General features: G+C 38.9%; 2 protein-coding genes across 2 annotated transcripts in view; both read left to right on the top strand.

Moving 5' to 3' along the window:
- LOC116984906 (mucin-2-like) overlaps positions 1 to 10,037 on the top strand; it is a 50,780-nt gene extending 40,743 nt beyond the window's left edge. Inside the window, exons 33-47 of the mRNA XM_033039299.1 lie at positions 951 to 1,001; positions 1,123 to 1,182; positions 1,585 to 1,644; positions 2,106 to 2,150; positions 3,195 to 3,542; positions 3,810 to 3,887; positions 5,650 to 5,700; positions 6,037 to 6,087; positions 6,209 to 6,268; positions 6,671 to 6,730; positions 7,192 to 7,236; positions 8,281 to 8,628; positions 8,896 to 8,970; positions 9,558 to 9,608; positions 9,945 to 10,037. Coding sequence (XP_032895190.1) covers positions 951 to 1,001; positions 1,123 to 1,182; positions 1,585 to 1,644; positions 2,106 to 2,150; positions 3,195 to 3,542; positions 3,810 to 3,887; positions 5,650 to 5,700; positions 6,037 to 6,087; positions 6,209 to 6,268; positions 6,671 to 6,730; positions 7,192 to 7,236; positions 8,281 to 8,628; positions 8,896 to 8,970; positions 9,558 to 9,608; positions 9,945 to 10,003 — 1,442 coding nt within the window. The 3' untranslated portion in view covers positions 10,004 to 10,037. The remainder of the gene's footprint in view (positions 1 to 950; positions 1,002 to 1,122; positions 1,183 to 1,584; positions 1,645 to 2,105; positions 2,151 to 3,194; positions 3,543 to 3,809; positions 3,888 to 5,649; positions 5,701 to 6,036; positions 6,088 to 6,208; positions 6,269 to 6,670; positions 6,731 to 7,191; positions 7,237 to 8,280; positions 8,629 to 8,895; positions 8,971 to 9,557; positions 9,609 to 9,944) is intronic.
- A 63-nt stretch (positions 10,038 to 10,100) lies between these two features.
- LOC116984970 (mucin-5AC-like) overlaps positions 10,101 to 26,999 on the top strand; it is a 57,018-nt gene continuing 40,119 nt past the window's right edge. Inside the window, exons 1-20 of the mRNA XM_033039331.1 lie at positions 10,101 to 10,176; positions 10,579 to 10,638; positions 11,100 to 11,144; positions 12,188 to 12,535; positions 12,803 to 12,871; positions 13,459 to 13,509; positions 13,846 to 13,896; positions 14,018 to 14,077; positions 15,004 to 15,048; positions 16,521 to 16,868; positions 17,135 to 17,206; positions 18,173 to 18,223; positions 18,345 to 18,404; positions 18,807 to 18,869; positions 19,331 to 19,375; positions 22,503 to 22,553; positions 22,675 to 22,734; positions 23,137 to 23,199; positions 23,661 to 23,705; positions 26,830 to 26,880. Of these exons, the coding sequence (XP_032895222.1) occupies positions 10,101 to 10,176; positions 10,579 to 10,638; positions 11,100 to 11,144; positions 12,188 to 12,535; positions 12,803 to 12,871; positions 13,459 to 13,509; positions 13,846 to 13,896; positions 14,018 to 14,077; positions 15,004 to 15,048; positions 16,521 to 16,868; positions 17,135 to 17,206; positions 18,173 to 18,223; positions 18,345 to 18,404; positions 18,807 to 18,869; positions 19,331 to 19,375; positions 22,503 to 22,553; positions 22,675 to 22,734; positions 23,137 to 23,199; positions 23,661 to 23,705; positions 26,830 to 26,880 (1,714 nt within the window). The remainder of the gene's footprint in view (positions 10,177 to 10,578; positions 10,639 to 11,099; positions 11,145 to 12,187; positions 12,536 to 12,802; positions 12,872 to 13,458; positions 13,510 to 13,845; positions 13,897 to 14,017; positions 14,078 to 15,003; positions 15,049 to 16,520; positions 16,869 to 17,134; positions 17,207 to 18,172; positions 18,224 to 18,344; positions 18,405 to 18,806; positions 18,870 to 19,330; positions 19,376 to 22,502; positions 22,554 to 22,674; positions 22,735 to 23,136; positions 23,200 to 23,660; positions 23,706 to 26,829; positions 26,881 to 26,999) is intronic.

The following is a 26,999-nucleotide window of genomic DNA, read 5'->3' as shown; positions in this document are numbered from 1 at the left end:
TCAACGTACCCTCATGGCTTTTTTTTTTATCACAGCTGAGATCATACACTCATGTTCCCGTCCTTGCTTCAAGTTCTGCAATTTCATAATTCCATTTCAGAGTCTGTGGGTTCAGTCTTGATGGTCCTCTGATGCAGGATAGGGATAGAGCAGCACTGACAATACTGTGCTATTCTGCTTGAGATTTTGAGCTGGGTTTGTGAGGGTGCTGTCGTGAATGAGGTTTATCTTCTGGCCAATAGTAAAGAACAGGAAAATCTCTCCACTACCATGAATAATAACGATAATTACAACAACATTTCTCAGGAAATATTTTTAAGCTCTATAGTTTATAGGATGAAGGTATGAATAAGTAGTTTATGGTGTTTTCCCAACATTTCAGCTGTGACCATATTTTAGTACAATTTCTTGCTAGGCCTTTGCAAGATAGGAAGTAATTAAAGGAGTTTATCTCTACTTTACACAATCTCTTTTGAAATAGTCAAAATTACCGTCTGCATTTGTTGGTCATTCAAAATCTACGATTCAACATGGATGATTTAATTGTCCATTAATTTGTTTCTCTTTCGAAGAAATATCTACAACAACCAGCACAACTGGGTCCACAACCACTTCTATAACTGGTGGGTGGTGATATTTTAATTTGTAATTTTTTTTACACAAGCTTCCCTATACATATACATATTATTTTAATTCAAAACAAATGACTTGGTAGACAAAAATGCTGGAGAAACTCAGCGGTGTGCAGCAGCATCTATGGAGCGAAGGAAATTAGCATTTCAGGCCGAAACCCTTCTTCAGACCCGTTTCAGCCCGAAAAGTTGCCTATTTCCTTCGCTCCATAGATGCTATTGCCCCCGCTGAGTTTCTCCAGCATTTTTGTCTACCTTCCATTTTCCAGCACCTGCAGTTCCTTCTTAAACAAATGTAATGCCTTTATTATTTTCCAGAAGAAACAACTCCCACGGTGACACCAAGCACCACCACCACCTACACAACAGGTGAGTGATCACCTCTGTCAGTAGGTTATTACCAGCCGTTACGTTCAGTCATTCAATTTCAACTTCCGCTTGCCCTCAGTTGAATCATTGTTCAAGTTGCATGTAATGGTTTTATTTGCAGAAAAAACAACAACTACAACAGAGCCAACCACAACCGAGTCTACCACCAGCCCCACAACTGGTGAGTAATGCCTTTTATCAATCATTTTAACACAAATATGCTCAAATACAGTACCACTCGCAGGTTGTGACAATGTTGATCACTCTTGCCATGTGCAACACAATTTTACCTCAGCAGCTCATGGGATGTTCTCGAATTTCAAAGTCTTGAGATACAAACTAGAATGGTGCTTTAATACAATGCAAAGGAACGACAGTAATGCCCAAAGTATGTGCTGGAGTTGAAACACATACAAATATTATTGCTGAATGTAGTATGGATTGTATATTTGCAGTGATTATGTTGAAATATTATTGCACAACTTCTTTTAATTTGTGCAATATATGTTCATTTTGTTACACCGCTCTCAAATGTGTAATTCTTCAAGTTGAATGTAAAGGACATGTATGTATGTGTTTACAGAAAAAACTACAACAACAGCGACAACAACAACAACAGAATCTACCACCAGTCCCACAACTGGTGAGTGATAACTACTCTCAATGTAAACCCATGGGTTTTTATATCACAGCTGAGCTCATAAACATCATTTTCAGTTGCACTCCTTTCCCCTCCTTTCTTCAATTTCACTTCATCCATAACAAGTGAGTGATCGCCTCTGTCAGTATGTACTTACTGGCTGTTGGGTTTGGTTGTTCAATTAAAACTTCCACTCGTCTTCAGTAAAAGTCTAATTATTTGACCTATCCACTACAATTTCCAATAACAAGCATTGGTCTATATATTGAATGAAGGGATCATTCTAAATTTTCCAGTACTTGTAAAATATAATCAGTCTCAAATGTTAATTCTTAATAGATGCTGCTTGACCTACTAAGTACTTCTAGTCATTTCTACATTAATTTTTCTTATATCTGAAATCTGCTTGAGCGGTATGAGAATTGAGTTGACTTTGTGATGTGAGTTTGTTTGTTATTTTCCAGAAGAAACATCAACTGTGACATCAACCAGCATTCCTTCCACAACAGGTAAGTGTTGGCTTTTTCAAGATATATTTATTTTGCAACCTCAACTTATTACAATGAAAATCCATTTGTTTTCTTCTCTATCATCATCATCATCGTTGAAATCATCAACGTGCACGGGCCTTACAATCCTATGTACGACAGTGATCGCAACTTCTACTGAAGTGTGGATGGCCGTTGGCCCGCTAGGAGCTCATCTGTCCTTTGACAGGTCTTGTTTTTGGTCCTTCAGGGGGTTCACAGCCTCCTCCTCATCTGGCAAATCAGGTGGGGGAGACGGTTTAGTCGCCGGCTATCCAACCATGGAGCAGGTAGCACGGGATTACACGGCACCCGTGGCGGGTGGGACTCCCCCCTATCTTCTCTTACGTTTTGGTATATTAGACCCTGTTCCCTGTTCCCCATTTTTACTTTCATAAGTAAAATGGTCAGTCGCTCACAATGGCAGCTACTTTTATCATCATGCGGGAATTTGAACTCACTTCTTTATAATAATGTGCTAGGTAACTTCATTATGAGGGCATGCGAGGAGGCTGTTTGACCCATTGGGTCCTTTTCAACTTCCAACAGTACAATGTCATGTCCCCTGCTTATTTCCCTGTAACTCTACAACATATTCTCTCTCACATCCACTCTCCTTTGATTCTTTTGGTATTGGCCTATACAAAGGGATAATTTACAATAGCCAATTAATCTACCAGCATGCCTCTGGGTGACAGGAGGAACCCAAGGAAGTACAGGTAGCCAATATAAGCTCATTACAAACAGCACCTTATATCCACATTGTTCTGTTCTGCACTGGCAATTACTGTTTCCTTATCTGATACTTAAGGTTGTATCTTAGTTTAGATCAATCAACAGTTCCCCAAACATATTGTTATTACTCCCATTTTACTGGTCCCATTCCCATTTAAACTGTAATTTGGAAGATTCATTTTAATGCACAACCATGTTTCTCAAAGCTTGTTTTTTATATTTATGTTTATATTTTCCACTCTGTATTGTTTTATACAAGTTTGCCTTATGTTTTCTTTCTTTACATTACAGTGCCAGTCTGTTTGGGTGTATGGTCTCCTTGGTCTAATAACCATACACCATCAGCGTCATCTCCAGATGATTATGAATTGTTGAAACCATATGGCACTAAATTGTGCCCATCTACTTCCTATGAAATTACTAATATTCAGTGCCAATTTGCTGACCATCCTGATTGGCCACTAAGTGCATCGCCAGATCCTGTGACCTGCATTAAAGACATAGGATTGATCTGCACGTTCTCTGGAAATGCTTTGGGCCAATTTTGTAGTGACTACAGAATTAGAGTTTGCTGCGAGCCAACTGAGACTACAACTGTCCCCACGACTACAACTGAGTCTACCACCAGTCCCACGACTGGTGAGTGATACCTTCTCCAGTACTTGTTAACAGTCATTTTAAAAGAAGGACAATAATGTCCAAAGTATGCCCAGCTTGTGCTGGAATTGAACCAAATACAAATGTTGCTGCTGAATGTTGCGATGTTTATAAATTTGCAATGACTTTTGTTGAAGTTATTCCACAACATCTTTTAATTTACGCAATATATGCTGATATTGTTACTACTCTCTCAAATGTGCCTTTCTTCAAGTTGAATATAAAGGACATGTATGCATTTGTTTATAGAAGAAACAACAACAACAACAACAACAACAACAACAACACCCACGACCACCACTGAATCTACCACCAGTCCTACAACTGGTAAGTGATAACTTCTCTCAACGTACCCTCATGGCTTTTTTTTTAATCACAGCTGAGATCATACACTCATGTTCCCATCCTTGCTTCAAGTTCTGCAATTTCATAATTCCATTTTAGAGTCTGTGGGTTCAGTCTTGATGGTCCTCTGATGCAGGATAGGGATAGAGCAGCACTGACAATACTGTGCTATTCTGCTTGAGATTTTGAGCTGGGTTTGTGAGGGTGCTGTCGTGAATGAGGTTTATCTTCTGGCCAATAGTAAAGAACAGGAAAATCTCTCCACTACCATGAATAATAACGATAATTACAACAACATTTCTCAGGAAATATTTTTTGGTCCCATTCCCATTTAAACTGTAATTTGGAAGATTCATTTTAATGCACAACCATGTTTCTCAAAGCTTGTTTTTTATATTTATGTTTATATTTTCCACTCTGTATTGTTTTATACAAGTTTGCCTTATGTTTTCTTTCTTTACATTACAGTGCCAGACTGTTTGGGTGTATGGTCTCCTTGGTCTAATAACCATACACCATCAGCGTCATCTCCAGATGATTATGAATTGTTGAAACCATATGGCACTAAATTGTGCCCATCTACTTCCTATGAAATTACTAATATTCAGTGCCAATTTGCTGACCATCCTGATTGGCCACTAAGTGCATCGCCAGATCCTGTGACCTGCATTAAAGACATAGGATTGATCTGCACGTTCTCTGGAAATGCTTTTGGCCAATTTTGTAGTGACTACAGAATTAGAGTTTGCTGCGAGCCAACTGAGACTACAACTGTCCCCACGACTACAACTGAGTCTACCACCAGTCCCACGACTGGTGAGTGATACCTTCTCCAGTACTTGTTAACAGTCATTTTAAAAGAAGGACAATAATGTCCAAAGTATGCCCAGCTTGTGCTGGAATTGAACCAAATACAAATGTTGCTGCTGAATGTTGCGATGTTTATAAATTTGCAATGACTTTTGTTGAAGTTATTCCACAACATCTTTTAATTTACGCAATATATGCTGATTTTGTTACTACTCTCTCAAATGTGCCTTTCTTCAAGTCGAATATAAAGGACATGTATGCATTTGTTTATAGAAGAAACAACAACAACAACAACAACAACAACAACACCCACGACCACCACTGAATCTACCACCAGTCCTACAACTGGTAAGTGATAACTTCTCTCAACGTACCCTCATGGCTTTTTTTTAATCACAGCTGAGATCATACACTCATGTTCCCATCTTTGCATCAAGTTCCGCAATTTCATAATTCCATTTTAGAGTCTGTGGGTTCAGTCTTGATGGTCCTCTGATGCAGGATAGGGATAGAGCAGCACTGACAATACTGTGCTATTCTGCTTGAGATTTTGAGCTGGGTTTGTGAGGGTGCTGTCGTAAATGAGGTTTATCTTCTGGCCAATAGGAAAGAACAGGAAAATCTCTCCACTACCATGAATAATAACGATAATTACAACAACATTTCTCAGGAAATATTTTTAAGCTCTATAGTTTATAGGATGAAGGTATGAATAAGTAGTTTATGGTGTTCCCTACATTTCAGCTGTGACCATATTTTAGTACAATTTCTTGCAAGTCCTTTGCAAGATAGGAAGTAATTAAAGGAGTTTATCTCCACTTTACACAATCTCTTTTGAAATAGTCAAAATTATCGTCTGCATTTGTTGGTCATTCAAAATTTACGATTCAACATGGATGATTTAATTGTCCATTAATTTGTTTCTCTTTCGAAGAAACATCTACAACAACCAGCACAACTGGGTCCACAACCACTTCCACAACTGGTGGATGGTGATATTTTAATTTGCAAATTTTTGTTTACCCAAGCATCCCTATACATATACATATTATTTTAATTCAAAACAAATGTAATGCCTTGGTAGACATAAATGCTAGAGAAACTCAGCGGGGGCAACATCATTTATGGAGCGAAGGAAATAGGCAACGTTTCAAGCCGAAACCCTTCTTCAGACTTGTTTCAGCCCAAAACGTTGCCTATTTCCTTCGCTCCATGGATGCTGCTGCACCCGCTGAGTTTCTCCAGCATTTTTGTCTACCTTCTATTTTCCAGCACCTGCAGTTCCTTGTTAAACAAATGTAATGCCTTTATTATTTTCCAGAAGAAACAACTCCCACGGTGACACCAAGCACCACCACTACCTACACAACAGGTGAGTGATCACCTCTGTCAGTAGGTTATTACCAGCCGTTACGTTCAGTCATTCAATTTCAACTACCGCTTGCCCTCAGTTGAATCATTCTTCAAGTTGCATGTAATGGTTTTATTTGCAGAAAAAACAACAACAACAACAGAGCCAACCACAACCGAGTCTACCACCAGCCCCACAACTGGTGAGTAATGTCTTTTATCAAGCATTTTAACACGGATATGCTCAAATACAGTACCACTCGCAGGTTGTGACAATGTTGATCACTCTTGCCATGTGCAACACAATTTTGCCTCAGCAGTTCATGGGATGTTCTCGAATTTCAAAGTATTGAGATACAAACTAGAATGGTGCTTTAATACAATGCAAAGGAACGACAGTAATGCCCAAAGTATGTGCTGGAGTTGAAACACATACAAATACTATTGCTGAATGTAGTATGGATTGTATATTTGCAGTGATTATGTTGAAATATTATTGCACAACTTCTTTTAATTTGTGCAATATATGTTCATTTTGTTACACCGCTCTCAAATGTGTAATTCTTCAAGTTGAATGTAATGGACATGTATGTATGTGTTTACAGAAAAAACTACAACAACAGCGACAACAACAACAACAGAATCTACCACCAGTCCCACAACTGGTGAGTGATAACTACTCTCAATGTAAACCCATGGGTTTTTATATCACAGCTGAGCTCATAAACATCATTTTCAGTTGCACTCCTTTCCCCTCCTTTCTTCAATTTCACTTCATCCATAACAAGTGAGTGATCGCCTCTGTCAGTATGTACTTACTGGCTGTTGGGTTTGGTTGTTCAATTAAAACTTCCACTCGTCTTCAGTAAAAGTCTAATTATTTGACCTATCCACTACAATTTCCAATAACAAGCATTGGTCTATATATTGAATGAAGGGATCATTCTAAATTTTCCAGTACTTGTAAAATATAATCAGTCTCAAATGTTAATTCTTAATAGATGCTGCTTGACCTACTAAGTACTTCTAGTCATTTCTACATTCATTTTTCTTATATCTGAAATCTGCTTGAGCGGTATGAGAATTGAGTTGACTTTGTGATTTGAGTTTGTTTGTTATTTTCCAGAAGAAACATCAACTGTGACATCAACCAGCATTCCTTCCACAACAGGTAAGTGTTGGCTTTTTCAAGATATATTTATTTTGCAACCTCAACTTATTACAATGAAAATCCATTTGTTTTCTTCTCTATCATCATCATCATCGTTGAAATCATCAACGTGCACGGGCCTTACAATCCTATGTACGACAGTGATCGCAACTTCTACTGAAGTGTGGATGGCCGTTGGCCCGCTAGGAGCTCATCTGTCCTTTGACAGGTCTTGTTTTTGGTCCTTCAGGGGGTTCACAGCCTCCTCCTCATCTGGCAAATCAGGTGGGGGAGACGGTTTAGTCGCCGGCTATCCAACCATGGAGCAGGTAGCACGGGATTACACGGCACCCGTGGCGGGTGGGACTCCCCCCTATCTTCTCTTACGTTTTGGTATATTAGACCCTGTTCCCTGTTCCCCATTTTTACTTTCATAAGTAAAATGGTCAGTCGCTCACAATGGCAGCTACTTTTATCATCATGCGGGAATTTGAACTCACTTCTTTATAATAATGTGCTAGGTAACTTCATTATGAGGGCATGCGAGGAGGCTGTTTGACCCATTGGGTCCTTTTCAACTTCCAACAGTACAATGTCATGTCCCCTGCTTATTTCCCTGTAACTCTACAACATATTCTCTCTCACATCCACTCTCCTTTGATTCTTTTGGTATTGGCCTATACAAAGGGATAATTTACAATAGCCAATTAATCTACCAGCATGCCTCTGGGTGACAGGAGGAACCCAAGGAAGTACAGGTAGCCAATATAAGCTCATTACAAACAGCACCTTATATCCACATTGTTCTGTTCTGCACTGGCAATTACTGTTTCCTTATCTGATACTTAAGGTTGTATCTTAGTTTAGATCAATCAACAGTTCCCCAAACATATTGTTATTACTCCCATTTTACTGGTCCCATTCCCATTTAAACTGTAATTTGGAAGATTCATTTTAATGCACAACCATGTTTCTCAAAGCTTGTTTTTTATATTTATGTTTATATTTTCCACTCTGTATTGTTTTATACAAGTTTGCCTTATGTTTTCTTTCTTTACATTACAGTGCCAGTCTGTTTGGGTGTATGGTCTCCTTGGTCTAATAACCATACACCATCAGCGTCATCTCCAGATGATTATGAATTGTTGAAACCATATGGCACTAAATTGTGCCCATCTACTTCCTATGAAATTACTAATATTCAGTGCCAATTTGCTGACCATCCTGATTGGCCACTAAGTGCATCGCCAGATCCTGTGACCTGCATTAAAGACATAGGATTGATCTGCACGTTCTCTGGAAATGCTTTTGGCCAATTTTGTAGTGACTACAGAATTAGAGTTTGCTGCGAGCCAACTGAGACTACAACTGTCCCCACGACTACAACTGAGTCTACCACCAGTCCCACGACTGGTGAGTGATACCTTCTCCAGTACTTGTTAACAGTCATTTTAAAAGAAGGACAATAATGTCCAAAGTATGCCCAGCTTGTGCTGGAATTGAACCAAATACAAATGTTGCTGCTGAATGTTGCGATGATTATAAATTTGCAATGACCTTTGTTGAAGTTATTCCACAACATCTTTTAATTTACGCAATATATGCTGATATTGTTACTACTCTCTCAAATGTGCCTTTCTTCAAGTTGAATATAAAGGACATGTATGCATTTGTTTATAGAAGAAACAACAACAACAACAACAACAACAACAACACCCACGACCACCACTGAATCTACCACCAGTCCTACAACTGGTAAGTGATAACTTCTCTCAACGTACCCTCATGGCTTTTTTTTAATCACAGCTGAGATCATACACTCATGTTCCCATCCTTGCATCAAGTTCCTGCAATTTCATAATTCCATTTTAGAGTCTGTGGGTTCAGTCTTGATGGTCCTCTGATGCAGGATAGGGATAGAGCAGCACTGACAATACTGTGCTATTCTGCTTGAGATTTTGAGCTGGGTTTGTGAGGGTGCTGTCGTGAATGAGGTTTATCTTCTGGCCAATAGTAAAGAACAGGAAAATCTCTCCACTACCATGAATAATAACGATAATTACAACAACATTTCTCAGGAAATATTTTTAAGCTCTATAGTTTATAGGATGAAGGTATGAATAAGTAGTTTATGGTGTTCCCTACATTTCAGCTGTGACCATATTTTAGTACAATTTCTTGCAAGTCCTTTGCAAGATAGGAAGTAATTAAAGGAGTTTATCTCCACTTTACACAATCTCTTTTGAAATAGTCAAAATTATCGTCTGCATTTGTTGGTCATTCAAAATCTACGATTCAACATGGATGATTTAATTGTCCATTAATTTGTTTCTCTTTCGAAGAAACATCTACAACAACCAGCACAACTGGGTTCACAACCACTTCCACAACTGGTGGATGGTGATATTTTAATTTGCAAATTTTTGTTTACCCAAGCATCCCTATACATATACATATTATTTTAATTCAAAACAAATGTAATGCCTTGGTAGACATAAATGCTAGAGAAACTCAGCGGGGGCAACATCATTTATGGAGCGAAGGAAATAGGCAACGTTTCAAGCCGAAACCCTTCTTCAGACTTGTTTCAGCCCAAAACGTTGCCTATTTCCTTCGCTCCATGGATGCTGCTGCACCCGCTGAGTTTCTCCAGCATTTTTGTCTACCTTCTATTTTCCAGCACCTGCAGTTCCTTGTTAAACAAATGTAATGCCTTTATTATTTTCCAGAAGAAACAACTCCCACGGTGACACCAAGCACCACCACTACCTACACAACAGGTGAGTGATCACCTCTGTCAGTAGGTTATTACCAGCCGTTACGTTCAGTCATTCAATTTCAACTACCGCTTGCCCTCAGTTGAATCATTCTTCAAGTTGCATGTAATGGTTTTATTTGCAGAAAAAACAACAACAACAACAGAGCCAACCACAACCGAGTCTACCACCAGCCCCACAACTGGTGAGTAATGTCTTTTATCAAGCATTTTAACACGGATATGCTCAAATACAGTACCACTCGCAGGTTGTGACAATGTTGATCACTCTTGCCATGTGCAACACAATTTTGCCTCAGCAGTTCATGGGATGTTCTCGAATTTCAAAGTATTGAGATACAAACTAGAATGGTGCTTTAATACAATGCAAAGGAACGACAGTAATGCCCAAAGTATGTGCTGGAGTTGAAACACATACAAATATTATTGCTGAATGTAGTATGGATTGTATATTTGCAGTGATTATGTTGAAATATTATTGCACAACTTCTTTTAATTTGTGCAATATATGTTCATTTTGTTACACCGCTCTCAAATGTGTAATTCTTCAAGTTGAATGTAATGGACATGTATGTATGTGTTTACAGAAAAAACTACAACAACAGCGACAACAACAACAACAGAATCTACCACCAGTCCAACAACTGGTGAGTGATAACTACTCTCAATGTAAACCCATGGGTTTTTATATCACAGCTGAGCTCATAAACATCATTTTCAGTTGCACTCCTTTCCCCTCCTTTCTTCAATTTCACTTCATCCATAACAAGTGAGTGATCGCCTCTGTCAGTATGTACTTACTGGCTGTTGGGTTTGGTTGTTCAATTAAAACTTCCACTCGTCTTCAGTAAAAGTCTAATTATTTGACCTATCCACTACAATTTCCAATAACAAGCATTGGTCTATATATTGAATGAAGGGATCATTCTAAATTTTCCAGTACTTGTAAAATATAATCAGTCTCAAATGTTAATTCTTAATAGATGCTGCTTGACCTACTAAGTACTTCTAGTCATTTCTACATTCATTTTTCTTATATCTGAAATCTGCTTGAGCGGTATGAGAATTGAGTTGACTTTATGATTTGAGTTTGTTTGTTATTTTCCAGAAGTAACATCAACTGTGACATCAACCAGCATTCCTTCCACAACAGGTAAGTGTTGGCTTTTTCAAGATATATTTATTTTGCAACCTCAACTTATTACAATGAAAATCCATTTGTTTTCTTCTCTATCATCATCATCATCGTTGAAATCATCAACGTGCACGGGCCTTACAATCCTATGTACGACAGTGATCGCAACTTCTACTGAAGTGTGGATGGCCGTTGGCCCGCTAGGAGCTCATCTGTCCTTTGACAGGTCTTGTTTTTGGTCCTTCAGGGGGTTCACAGCCTCCTCCTCATCTGGCAAATCAGGTGGGGGAGACGGTTTAGTCGCCGGCTATCCAACCATGGAGCAGGTAGCACGGGATTACACGGCACCCGTGGCGGGTGGGACTCCCCCCTATCTTCTCTTACGTTTTGGGATATTAGACCCTGTTCCCTGTTCCCCATTTTTACTTTCATAAGTAAAATGGTCAGTCGCTCACAATGGCAGCTACTTTTATCATCATGCGGGAATTTGAACTCACTTCTTTATAATAATGTGCTAGGTAACTTCATTATGAGGGCATGCGAGGAGGCTGTTTGACCCATTGGGTCCTTTTCAACTTCCAACAGTACAATGTCATGTCCCCTGCTTATTTCCCTGTAACTCTACAACATATTCTCTCTCACATCCACTCTCCTTTGATTCTTTTGGTATTGGCCTATACAAAGGGATAATTTACAATAGCCAATTAATCTACCAGCATGCCTCTGGGTGACAGGAGGAACCCAAGGAAGTACAGGTAGCCAATATAAGCTCATTACAAACAGCACCTTATTCCACATTGTTCTGTTCTGCACTGGCAATTACTGTTTCCTTATCTGATACTTAAGGTTGTATCTTAGTTTAGATCAATCAACAGTTCCCCAAACATATTGTTATTACTCCCATTTTACTGGTCCCATTCCCATTTAAACTGTAATTTGGAAGATTCATTTTAATGCACAACCATGTTTCTCAAAGCTTGTTTTTTATATTTATGTTTATATTTTCCACTCTGTATTGTTTTATACAAGTTTGCCTTATGTTTTCTTTCTTTACATTACAGTGCCAGTCTGTTTGGGTGTATGGTCTCCTTGGTCTAATAACCATACACCATCAGCGTCATCTCCAGATGATTATGAATTGTTGAAACCATATGGCACTAAATTGTGCCCATCTACTTCCTATGAAATTACTAATATTCAGTGCCAATTTGCTGACCATCCTGATTGGCCACTAAGTGCATCGCCAGATCCTGTGACCTGCATTAAAGACATAGGATTGATCTGCACGTTCTCTGGAAATGCTTTTGGCCAATTTTGTAGTGACTACAGAATTAGAGTTTGCTGCGAGCCAACTGAGACTACAACTGTCCCCACGACTACAACTGAGTCTACCACCAGTCCCACGACTGGTGAGTGATACCTTCTCCAGTACTTGTTAACAGTCATTTTAAAAGAAGGACAATAATGTCCAAAGTATGCCCAGCTTGTGCTGGAATTGAACCAAATACAAATGTTGCTGCTGAATGTTGCGATGTTTATAAATTTGCAATGACTTTTGTTGAAGTTATTCCACAACATCTTTTAATTTACGCAATATATGCTGATATTGTTACTACTCTCTCAAATGTGCCTTTCTTCAAGTTGAATATAAAGGACATGTATGCATTTGTTTATAGAAGAAACAACAACAACAACAACAACAACACCCACGACCACCACAGAATCTACCACCAGTCCTACAACTGGTAAGTGATAACTTCTCTCAACGTACCCTCATGGCTTTTTTTAAATCACAGCTGAGATCATACACTCATGTTCCCATCTTTGCATCAAGTTCCGCAATTTCATAATTCCATTTTAGAGTCTGTGGGTTCAGTCTTGATGGTCCTCTGATGCAGGATAGGGATAGAGCAGCACTGACAATACTGTGCTATTCTGCTTGAGATTTTGAGCTGGGTTTGTGAGGGTGCTGTCGTAAATGAGGTTTATCTTCTGGCCAATAGGAAAGAACAGGAAAATCTCTCCACTACCATGAATAATAACGATAATTACAACAACATTTCTCAGGAAATATTTTTAAGCTCTATAGTTTATAGGATGAAGGTATGAATAAGTAGTTTATGGTGTTTCCCTACATTTCAGCTGTGACCATATTTTAGTACAATTTCTTGCAAGTCCTTTGCAAGATAGGAAGTAATTAAAGGAGTTTATCTCCACTTTACACAATCTCTTTTGAAATAGTCAAAATTATTGTCTGCATTTGTTGGTCATTCAAAATCTACGATTCAACATGGATGATTTAATTGTCCATTAATTTGTTTCTCTTTCGAAGAAACATCTACAACAACCAGCACAACTGGGTCCACAACCACTTCCACAACTGGTGGATGGTGATATTTTAATTTGCAAATTTTTGTTTACCCAAGCATCCCTATACATATACATATTATTTTAATTCAAAACAAATGTAATGCCTTGGTAGACATAAATGCTAGAGAAACTCAGCGGGGGCAACATCATTTATGGAGCGAAGGAAATAGGCAACGTTTCAAGCCGAAACCCTTCTTCAGACTTGTTTCAGCCCAAAACGTTGCCTATTTCCTTCGCTCCATGGATGCTGCTGCACCCGCTGAGTTTCTCCAGCATTTTTGTCTACCTTCTATTTTCCAGCACCTGCAATTCCTTGTTAAACAAATGTAATGCCTTTATTATTTTCCAGAAGAAACAACTCCCACGGTGACACCAAGCACCACCACTACCTACACAACAGGTGAGTGATCACCTCTGTCAGTAGGTTATTACCAGCCATTACGTTCAGTCATTCAATTTCAACTACCGCTTGCCCTCAGTTGAATCATTCTTCAAGTTGCATGTAATGGTTTTATTTGCAGAAAAAACAACAACAACAACAGAGCCAACCACAACCGAGTCTACCACCAGCCCCACAACTGGTGAGTAATGTCTTTTATCAAGCATTTTAACACGGATATGCTCAAATACAGTACCACTCGCAGGTTGTGACAATGTTGATCACTCTTGCCATGTGCAACACAATTTTGCCTCAGCAGTTCATGGGATGTTCTCGAATTTCAAAGTATTGAGATACAAACTAGAATGGTGCTTTAATACAATGCAAAGGAACGACAGTAATGCCCAAAGTATGTGCTGGAGTTGAAACACATACAAATATTATTGCTGAATGTAGTATGGATTGTATATTTGCAGTGATTATGTTGAAATATTATTGCACAACTTCTTTTAATTTGTGCAATATATGTTCATTTTGTTACACCGCTCTCAAATGTGTAATTCTTCAAGTTGAATGTAATGGACATGTATGTATGTGTTTACAGAAAAAACTACAACAACAGCGACAACAACAACAACAACAGAATCTACCACCAGTCCAACAACTGGTGAGTGATAACTACTCTCAATGTAAACCCATGGGTTTTTATATCACAGCTGAGCTCATAAACATCATTTTCAGTTGCACTCCTTTCCCCTCCTTTCTTCAATTTCACTTCATCCATAACAAGTGAGTGATCGCCTCTGTCAGTATGTACTTACTGGCTGTTGGGTTTGGTTGTTCAATTAAAACTTCCACTCGTCTTCAGTAAAAGTCTAATTATTTGACCTATCCACTACAATTTCCAATAACAAGCATTGGTCTATATATTGAATGAAGGGATCATTCTAAATTTTCCAGTACTTGTAAAATATAATCAGTCTCAAATGTTAATTCTTAATAGATGCTGCTTGACCTACTAAGTACTTCTAGTCATTTCTACATTCATTTTTCTTATATCTGAAATCTGCTTGAGCGGTATGAGAATTGAGTTGACTTTGTGATTTGAGTTTGTTTGTTATTTTCCAGAAGAAACATCAACTGTGACATCAACCAGCATTCCTTCCACAACAGGTAAGTGTTGGCTTTTTCAAGATATATTTATTTTGCAACCTCAACTTATTACAATGAAAATCCATTTGTTTTCTTCTCTATCATCATCATCATCGTTGAAATCATCAACGTGCACGGGCCTTACAATCCTATGTACGACAGTGATCGCAACTTCTACTGAAGTGTGGATGGCCGTTGGCCCGCTAGGAGCTCATCTGTCCTTTGACAGGTCTTGTTTTTGGTCCTTCAGGGGGTTCACAGCCTCCTCCTCATCTGGCAAATCAGGTGGGGGAGACGGTTTAGTCGCCGGCTATCCAACCATGGAGCAGGTAGCACGGGATTACACGGCACCCGTGGCGGGTGGGACTCCCCCCTATCTTCTCTTACGTTTTGGTATATTAGACCCTGTTCCCTGTTCCCCATTTTTACTTTCATAAGTAAAATGGTCAGTCGCTCACAATGGCAGCTACTTTTATCATCATGCGGGAATTTGAACTCACTTCTTTATAATAATGTGCTAGGTAACTTCATTATGAGGGCATGCGAGGAGGCTGTTTGACCCATTGGGTCCTTTTCAACTTCCAACAGTACAATGTCATGTCCCCTGCTTATTTCCCTGTAACTCTACAACATATTCTCTCTCACATCCACTCTCCTTTGATTCTTTTGGTATTGGCCTATACAAAGGGATAATTTACAATAGCCAATTAATCTACCAGCATGTCTCTGGGTGACAGGAGGAACCCAAGGAAGTACAGGTAGCCAATATAAGTCCATACAAACAGCACCTTATATCAGGATTGAACTTGGATCTCTCAAGCTTTCAGGCAAAGGCGAGGCACAGCCTTTCACAGCAGTGGTCTTCTTTTCATTATAATCTCTTTCCTGCTTTAACTCTTGATTCTGTTTTATGAATTGACAGCAAACGTGTTCCTTTATCTTATTTATCCTGGAGCAGCTACCTTTTTGCCATTTCCCTCCTGCCCACCAATTAATCTCTCCTGCATATATGGTATATCTTTTCACCATATACAATACGTAGCATGTTTAAAGGTAATATGGTGAGGCAGCGCAACTACTCCAATAATGTCCTTCAATAGCACGCCGAGACCAACCCATCAAAGTGGAAAGAATATCCGGCAGTTAAAATCATGCAATAGTTAGTGCACAGCTGCAGTCAGCTGCCTGATAAGTGACATCTCACGTTTGTGCTGTATGCTTTTTCCACATTGTTCTGTTCTGCACTGGCAATTACTGTTTCCTTATCTGATACTTAAGGTTGTATCTTAGTTTAGATCAATCAACAGTTCCCCAAACATATTGTTATTACTCCCATTTTACTGGTCCCATTCCCATTTAAACTGTAATTTGGAAGATTCATTTTAATGCACAACCATGTTTCTCAAAGCTTGTTTTTTATATTTATGTTTATATTTTCCACTCTGTATTGTTTTATACAAGTTTGCCTTATGTTTTCTTTCTTTACATTACAGTGACAGTCTGTTTGGGTGTATGGTCTCCTTGGTCTAATAACCATACACCATCAGCGTCATCTCCAGATGATTATGAATTGTTGAAACCATATGGCACTAAATTGTGCCCATCTACTTCCTATGAAATTACTAATATTCAGTGCCAATTTGCTGACCATCCTGATTGGCCACTAAGTGCATCGCCAGATCCTGTGACCTGCATTAAAGACATAGGATTGATCTGCACGTTCTCTGGAAATGCTTTTGGCCAATTTTGTAGTGACTACAGAATTAGAGTTTGCTGCGAGCCAACTGAGACTACAACTGTCCCCACGACTACAACTGAGTCTACCACCAGTCCCACGACTGGTGAGTGATACCTTCTCCAGTACTTGTTAACAGTCATTTTAAAAGAAGGACAATAATGTCCAAAGTATGCCCAGCTTGTGCTGGAATTGAACCAAATACAAATGTTGCTGCTGAATGTTGCGATGATTATAAATTTGCAATGACCTTTGTTGAAGTTATTCCACAACATCTTTTAATTTACGCAATATATGCTGATTTGTTACTACTCTCTCAAATGTGCCTTTCTTCAAGTTGAATATAAAGGACATGTATGCATTTGTTTATAGAAGAAACAACAACAACAACAACAACAACAACACCCACGACCACCACTGAATCTACCACCAGTCCTACAACTGGTAAGTGATAACTTCTCTCAACGTACCCTCATGGCTTTTTTTTTAATCACAGCTGTGATCATACACTCATGTTCCCATCCTTGCTTCAAGTTCTGCAATTTCATAATTCCATTTTAGAGTCTGTGGGTTCAGTCTTGATGGTCCTCTGATGCAGGATAGGGATAGAGCAGCACTGACAATACTGTGCTATTCTGCTTGAGATTTTGAGCTGGGTTTGTGAGGGTGCTGTCGTGAATGAGGTTTATCTTCTGGCCAATAGTAAAGAACAGGAAAATCTCTCCACTACCATGAATAATAACGATAATTACAACAACATTTCTCAGGAAATATTTTTAAGCTCTATAGTTTATAGGATGAAGGTATGAATAAGTAGTTTATGGTGTTTCCCAACATTTCAGCTGTGACCATATTTTAGTACAATTTCTTGCTAGGCCTTTGCAAGATAGGAAGTAATTAAAGGAGTTTATCTCCACTTTACACAATCTCTTTTGAAATAGTCAAAATTACCGTCTGCATTTGTTGGTCATTCAAAATCTACGATTCAACATGGATGATTTAATTGTCCATGAATTTGTTTCTCTTTCGAAGAAATATCTACAACAACCAGCACAACTGGGTCCACAACCACTTCTATAACTGGTGGGTGGTGATATTTTAATTTGTAATTTTTTTTACACAAGCTTCCCTATACATATACATATTATTTTAATTCAAAACAAATGACTTGGTAGACATAAATGCTGAAGAAACTCAGCGGGGGCAACAGCATCTATGGAGTGAAGGAAATTAGCATTTCACGCCGAAACCCTTCTTCAGACCCGTTTCAGCCCGAAAAGTTGCCTATTTCCTTCGCTCCATAGATGCTGCTGCACACCGCTGAGTTTCTCCAGCATTTTTGTCTACCTTCCATTTTCCAGCACCTGCAGTTCCTTGTTAAACAAATGTAATGCCTTTATTATTTTCCAGAAGAAACAACTCCCACGGTGACACCAAGCACCACCACCACCTACACAACAGGTGAGTGATCACCTCTGTCAGTAGGTTATTACCAGCCGTTACGTTCAGTCATTCAATTTCAACTTCCGCTTGCCCTCAGTCGAATCATTGTTCAAGTTGCATGTAATGGTTTTATTTGCAGAAAAAACAACAACTACAACAGAGCCAACCACAACCGAGTCTACCACCAGCCCCACAACTGGTGAGTAATGCCTTTTATCAATCATTTTAACACAAATATGCTCAAATACAGTACCACTCGCAGGTTGTGACAATGTTGATCACTCTTGCCATGTGCAACACAATTTTACCTCAGCAGCTCATGGGATGTTCTCGAATTTCAAAGTCTTGAGATACAAACTAGAATGGTGCTTTAATACAATGCAAAGGAACGACAGTAATGCCCAAAGTATGTGCTGGAGTTGAAACACATACAAATATTATTGCTGAATGTAGTATGGATTGTATATTTGCAGTGATTATGTTGAAATATTATTGCACAACTTCTTTTAATTTGTGCAATATATGTTCATTTTGTTACACCGCTCTCAAATGTGTAATTCTTCAAGTTGAATGTAAAGGACATGTATGTATGTGTTTACAGAAAAAACTACAACAACAGCGACAACAACAACAACAACAGAATCTACCACCAGTCCCACAACTGGTGAGTGATAACTACTCTCAATGTAAACCCATGGGTTTTTATATCACAGCTGAGCTCATAAACATCATTTTCAGTTGCACTCCTTTCCCCTCCTTTCTTCAATTTCACTTCATCCATAACAAGTGAGTGATCGCCTCTGTCAGTATGTACTTACTGGCTGTTGGGTTTGGCTGTTCAATTAAAACTTCCACTCGTCTTCAGTAAAAGTCTAATTATTTGACCTATCCACTACAATTTCCAATAACAAGCATTGGTCTATATATTGAATGAAGGGATCATTCTAAATTTTCCAGTACTTGTAAAATATAATCAGTCTCAAATGTTAATTCTTAATAGATGCTGCTTGACCTACTAAGTACTTCTAGTCATTTCTACATTAATTTTTCTTATATCTGAAATCTGCTTGAGCGGTATGAGAATTGAGTTGACTTTGTGATTTGAGTTTGTTTGTTATTTTCCAGAAGAAACATCAACTGTGACATCAACCAGCATTCCTTCCACAACAGGTAAGTGTTGGCTTTTTCAAGATATATTTATTTTGCAACCTCAACTTATTACAATGAAAATCCATTTGTTTTCTTCTCTATCATCATCATCATCGTTGAAATCATCAACGTGCACGGGCCTTACAATCCTATGTACGACAGTGATCGCAACTTCTACTGAAGTGTGGATGGCCGTTGGCCCGCTAGGAGCTCATCTGTCCTTTGACAGGTCTTGTTTTTGGTCCTTCAGGGGGTTCACAGCCTCCTCCTCATCTGGCAAATCAGGTGGGGGAGACGGTTTAGTCGCCGGCTATCCAACCATGGAGCAGGTAGCACGGGATTACACGGCACCCGTGGCGGGTGGGACTCCCCCCTATCTTCTCTTACGTTTTGGTATATTAGACCCTGTTCCCTGTTCCCCATTTTTACTTTCATAAGTAAAATGGTCAGTCGCTCACAATGGCAGCTACTTTTATCATCATGCGGGAATTTGAACTCACTTCTTTATAATAATGTGCTAGGTAACTTCATTATGAGGGCATGCGAGGAGGCTGTTTGACCCATTGGGTCCTTTTCAACTTCCAACAGTACAATGTCATGTCCCCTGCTTATTTCCCTGTAACTCTACAACATATTCTCTCTCACATCCACTCTCCTTTGATTCTTTTGGTATTGGCCTATACAAAGGGATAATTTACAATAGCCAATTAATCTACCAGCATGTCTCTGGGTGACAAGAGGAACCCAAGGAAGTACAGGTAGCCAATATAAGTTCCATACAAACAGCACCTTATATCAGGATTGAACTTGGATCTCTCAAGCTTTCAGGCAAAGGCGAGGCACAGCCTTTCACAGCAGTGGTCTTCTTTTCATTATAATCTCTTTCCTGCTTTAACTCTTGATTCTGTTTTATGAATTGACAGCAAACGTGTTCCTTTATCTTATTTATCCTGGAGCAGCTACCTTTTTGCCATTTCCCTCTTGCCCACCAATTAATCTCTCCTGCATATATGGTATATCTTTTCACCATATACAATACGTAGCATGTTTAAAGGTAATATGGTGAGGCAGCGCAACTATTCCAATAATGTCCTTCAATAGCACGCCGAGACCAACCCATCAAAGTGGAAAGAATATCCGGCAGTTAAAATCATGCAATAGTTAGTGCACAGCTGCAGTCAGCTGCCTGATAAGTGACATCTCACGTTTGTGCTGTATGCTTTTTCCACATTGTTCTGTTCTGCACTGGCAATTACTGTTTCCTTATCTGATACTTAAGGTTGTATCTTAGTTTAGATCAATCAACAGTTCCCCAAACATATTGTTATTACTCCCATTTTACTGGTCCCATTCCCATTTAAACTGTAATTTGGAAGATTCATTTTAATGCACAACCATGTTTCTCAAAGCTTGTTTTTTATATTTATGTTTATATTTTCCACTCTGTATTGTTTTATACAAGTTTGCCTTATGTTTTCTTTCTTTACATTACAGTGACACTCTGTTTGGGTGTATGGTCTCCTTGGTCTAATAACCATACACCATCAGCGTCATCTCCAGATGATTATGAATTGTTGAAACCATATGGCACTAAATTGTGCCCATCTACTTCCTATGAAATTACTAATATTCAGTGCCAATTTGCTGACCATCCTGATTGGCCACTAAGTGCATCGCCAGATCCTGTGACCTGCATTAAAGACATAGGATTGATCTGCACGTTCTCTGGAAATGCTTTTGGCCAATTTTGTAGTGACTACAGAATTAGAGTTTGCTGCGAGCCAACTGAGACTACAACTGTCCCCACGACTACAACTGAGTCTACCACCAGTCCCACGACTGGTGAGTGATACCTTCTCCAGTACTTGTTAACAGTCATTTTAAAAGAAGGACAATAATGTCCAAAGTATGCCCAGCTTGTGCTGGAATTGAACCAAATACAAATGTTGCTGCTGAATGTTGCGATGATTATAAATTTGCAATGACCTTTGTTGAAGTTATTCCACAACATCTTTTAATTTACGCAATATATGCTGATTTTGTTACTACTCTCTCAAATGTGCCTTTCTTCAAGTTGAATATAAAGGACATGTATGCATTTGTTTATAGAAGTAACAACAACAACAACAACAACAACAACACCCACGACCACCACTGAATCTACCACCAGTCCTACAACTGGTAAGTGATAACTTCTCTCAACGTACCCTCATGGCTTTTTTTTTTATCACAGCTGAGATCATACACTCATGTTCCCATCCTTGCTTCAAGTTCTGCAATTTCATAATTCCATTTTAGAGTCTGTGGGTTCAGTCTTGATGGTCCTCTGATGCAGGATAGGGATAGAGCAGCACTGACAATACTGTGCTATTCTGCTTGAGATTTTGAGCTGGGTTTGTGAGGGTGCTGTCGTGAATGAGGTTTATCTTCTGGCCAATAGTAAAGAACAGGAAAATCTCTCCACTACCATGAATAATAACGATAATTACAACAACATTTCTCAGGAAATATTTTTAAGCTCTATAGTTTATAGGATGAAGGTATGAATAAGTAGTTTATGGTGTTTTCCCAACATTTCAGCTGTGACCATATTTTAGTACAATTTCTTGCTAGGCCTTTGCAAGATAGGAAGTAATTAAAGGAGTTTATCTCCACTTTACACAATCTCTTTTGAAATAGTCAAAATTACCGTCTGCATTTGTTGGTCATTCAAAATCTACGATTCAACATGGATGATTTAATTGTCCATGAATTTGTTTCTCTTTCGAAGAAATATCTACAACAACCAGCACAACTGGGTCCACAACCACTTCTATAACTGGTGGGTGGTGATATTTTAATTTGTAATTTTTTTTACACAAGCTTCCCTATACATATACATATTATTTTAATTCAAAACAAATGACTTGGTAGACATAAATGCTGAAGAAACTCAGCGGGGGCAACAGCATCTATGGAGTGAAGGAAATTAGCATTTCACGCCGAAACCCTTCTTCAGACCCGTTTCAGCCCGAAAAGTTGCCTATTTCCTTCGCTCCATAGATGCTGCTGCACACCGCTGAGTTTCTCCAGCATTTTTGTCTACCTTCAATTTTCCAGCACCTGCAGTTCCTTCTTAAACAAATGTAATGCCTTTATTATTTTCCAGAAGAAACAACTCCCACGGTGACACCAAGCACCACCACCACCTACACAACAGGTGAGTGATCACCTCTGTCAGTAGGTTATTACCAGCCGTTACGTTCAGTCATTCAATTTCAACTTCCGCTTGCCCTCAGTTGAATCATTGTTCAAGTTGCATGTAATGGTTTTATTTGCAGAAAAAACAACAACTACAACAGAGCCAACCACAACCGAGTCTACCACCAGCCCCACAACTGGTGAGTAATGCCTTTTATCAATCATTTTAACACAAATATGTTCAAATACAGTACCACTCGCAGGTTGTGACAATGTTGATCACTCTTGCCATGTGCAACACAATTTTACCTCAGCAGCTCATGGGATGTTCTCGAATTTCAAAGTCTTGAGATACAAACTAGAATGGTGCTTTAATACAATGCAAAGGAACGACAGTAATGCCCAAAGTATGTGCTGGAGTTGAAACACATACAAATATTATTGCTGAATGTAGTATGGATTGTATATTTGCAGTGATTATGTTGAAATATTATTGCACAACTTCTTTTAATTTGTGCAATATATGTTCATTTTGTTACACCGCTCTCAAATGTGTAATTCTTCAAGTTGAATGTAAAGGACATGTATGTATGTGTTTACAGAAAAAACTACAACAACAGCGACAACAACAACAACAACAGAATCTACCACCAGTCCCACAACTGGTGAGTGATAACTACTCTCAATGTAAACCCATGGGTTTTTATATCACAGCTGAGCTCATAAACATCATTTTCAGTTGCACTCCTTTCCCCTCCTTTCTTCAATTTCACTTCATCCATAACAAGTGAGTGATCGCCTCTGTCAGTATGTACTTACTGGCTGTTGGGTTTGGCTGTTCAATTAAAACTTCCACTCGTCTTCAGTAAAAGTCTAATTATTTGACCTATCCACTACAATTTCCAATAACAAGCATTGGTCTATATATTGAATGAAGGGATCATTCTAAATTTTCCAGTACTTGTAAAATATAATCAGTCTCAAATGTTAATTCTTAATAGATGCTGCTTGACCTACTAAGTACTTCTAGTCATTTCTACATTAATTTTTCTTATATCTGAAATCTGCTTGAGCGGTATGAGAATTGAGTTGACTTTGTGATTTGAGTTTGTTTGTTATTTTCCAGAAGAAACATCAACTGTGACATCAACCAGCATTCCTTCCACAACAGGTAAGTGTTGGCTTTTTCAAGATATATTTATTTTGCAACCTCAACTTATTACAATGAAAATCCATTTGTTTTCTTCTCTATCATCATCATCATCGTTGAAATCATCAACGTGCACGGGCCTTACAATCCTATGTACGACAGTGATCGCAACTTCTACTGAAGTGTGGATGGCCGTTGGCCCGCTAGGAGCTCATCTGTCCTTTGACAGGTCTTGTTTTTGGTCCTTCAGGGGGTTCACAGCCTCCTCCTCATCTGGCAAATCAGGTGGGGGAGACGGTTTAGTCGCCGGCTATCCAACCATGGAGCAGGTAGCATGGGATTACACGGCACCCGTGGCGGGTGGGACTCCCCCCTATCTTCTCTTACGTTTTGGTATATTAGACCCTGTTCCCTGTTCCCCATTTTTACTTTCATAAGTAAAATGGTCAGTCGCTCACAATGGCAGCTACTTTTATCATCATGCGGGAATTTGAACTCACTTCTTTATAATAATGTGCTAGGTAACTTCATTATGAGGGCATGCGAGGAGGCTGTTTGACCCATTGGGTCCTTTTCAACTTCCAACAGTACAATGTCATGTCCCCTGCTTATTTCCCTGTAACTCTACAACATATTCTCTCTCACATCCACTCTCCTTTGATTCTTTTGGTATTGGCCTATACAAAGGGATAATTTACAATAGCCAATTAATCTACCAGCATGTCTCTGGGTGACAAGAGGAACCCAAGGAAGTACAGGTAGCCAATATAAGTTCCATACAAACAGCACCTTATATCAGGATTGAACTTGGATCTCTCAAGCTTTCAGGCAAAGGCGAGGCACAGCCTTTCACAGCAGTGGTCTTCTTTTCATTATAATCTCTTTCCTGCTTTAACTCTTGATTCTGTTTTATGAATTGACAGCAAACGTGTTCCTTTATCTTATTTATCCTGGAGCAGCTACCTTTTTGCCATTTCCCTCTTGCCCACCAATTAATCTCTCCTGCATATATGGTATATCTTTTCACCATATACAATACGTAGCATGTTTAAAGGTAATATGGTGAGGCAGCGCAACTATTCCAATAATGTTCTTCAATAGCACGCCGAGACCAACCCATCAAAGTGGAAAGAATATCCGGCAGTTAAAATCATGCAATAGTTAGTGCACAGCTGCAGTCAGCTGCCTGATAAGTGACATCTCACGTTTGTGCTGTATGCTTTTTCCACATTGTTCTGTTCTGCACTGGCAATTACTGTTTCCTTATCTGATACTTAAGGTTGTATCTTAGTTTAGATCAATCAACAGTTCCCCAAACATATTGTTATTACTCCCATTTTACTGGTCCCATTCCCATTTAAACTGTAATTTGGAAGATTCATTTTAATGCACAACCATGTTTCTCAAAGCTTGTTTTTTATATTTATGTTTATATTTTCCACTCTGTATTGTTTTATACAAGTTTGCCTTATGTTTTCTTTCTTTACATTACAGTGACACTCTGTTTGGGTGTATGGTCTCCTTGGTCTAATAACCATACACCATCAGCGTCATCTCCAGATGATTATGAATTGTTGAAACCATATGGCACTAAATTGTGCCCATCTACTTCCTATGAAATTACTAATATTCAGTGCCAATTTGCTGACCATCCTGATTGGCCACTAAGTGCATCGCCAGATCCTGTGACCTGCATTAAAGACATAGGATTGATCTGCACGTTCTCTGGAAATGCTTTTGGCCAATTTTGTAGTGACTACAGAATTAGAGTTTGCTGCGAGCCAACTGAGACTACAACTGTCCCCACGACTACAACTGAGTCTACCACCAGTCCCACGACTGGTGAGTGATACCTTCTCCAGTACTTGTTAACAGTCATTTTAAAAGAAGGACAATAATGTCCAAAGTATGCCCAGCTTGTGCTGGAATTGAACCAAATACAAATGTTGCTGCTGAATGTTGCGATGATTATAAATTTGCAATGACCTTTGTTGAAGTTATTCCACAACATCTTTTAATTTACGCAATATATGCTGATTTTGTTACTACTCTCTCAAATGTGCCTTTCTTCAAGTTGAATATAAAGGACATGTATGCATTTGTTTATAGAAGTAACAACAACAACAACAACAACAACACCCACGACCACCACTGAATCTACCACCAGTCCTACAACTGGTAAGTGATAACTTCTCTCAACGTACCCTCATGGCTTTTTTTTTTATCACAGCTGAGATCATACACTCATGTTCCCATCCTTGCTTCAAGTTCTGCAATTTCATAATTCCATTTTAGAGTCTGTGGGTTCAGTCTTGATGGTCCTCTGATGCAGGATAGGGATAGAGCAGCACTGACAATACTGTGCTATTCTGCTTGAGATTTTGAGCTGGGTTTGTGAGGGTGCTGTCGTGAATGAGGTTTATCTTCTGGCCAATAGTAAAGAACAGGAAAATCTCTCCACTACCATGAATAATAACGATAATTACAACAACATTTCTCAGGAAATATTTTTAAGCTCTATAGTTTATAGGATGAAGGTATGAATAAGTAGTTTATGGTGTTTTCCCAACATTTCAGCTGTGACCATATTTTAGTACAATTTCTTGCTAGGCCTTTGCAAGATAGGAAGTAATTAAAGGAGTTTATCTCCACTTTACACAATCTCTTTTGAAATAGTCAAAATTACCGTCTGCATTTGTTGGTCATTCAAAATCTACGATTCAACATGGATGATTTAATTGTCCATGAATTTGTTTCTCTTTCGAAGAAATATCTACAACAACCAGCACAACTGGGTCCACAACCACTTCTATAACTGGTGGGTGGTGATATTTTAATTTGTAATTTTTTTTACACAAGCTTCCCTATACATATACATATTATTTTAATTCAAAACAAATGACTTGGTAGACATAAATGCTGAAGAAACTCAGCGGGGGCAACAGCATCTATGGAGTGAAGGAAATTAGCATTTCACGCCGAAACCCTTCTTCAGACCCGTTTCAGCCCGAAAAGTTGCCTATTTCCTTCGCTCCATAGATGCTGCTGCACACCGCTGAGTTTCTCCAGCATTTTTGTCTACCTTCCATTTTCCAGCACCTGCAGTTCCTTGTTAAACAAATGTAATGCCTTTATTATTTTCCAGAAGAAACAACTCCCACGGTGACACCAAGCACCACCACCACCTACACAACAGGTGAGTGATCACCTCTGTCAGTAGGTTATTACCAGCCGTTACGTTCAGTCATTCAATTTCAACTTCCGCTTGCCCTCAGTTGAATCATTGTTCAAGTTGCATGTAATGGTTTTATTTGC

Source organism: Amblyraja radiata, chromosome 21 (assembly GCF_010909765.2).
Source record: "Amblyraja radiata isolate CabotCenter1 chromosome 21, sAmbRad1.1.pri, whole genome shotgun sequence".
In the NCBI taxonomy this organism is placed as follows: domain Eukaryota; kingdom Metazoa; phylum Chordata; class Chondrichthyes; order Rajiformes; family Rajidae; genus Amblyraja; species Amblyraja radiata.
This window is presented reverse-complemented; position numbering and strand designations above follow the sequence as displayed.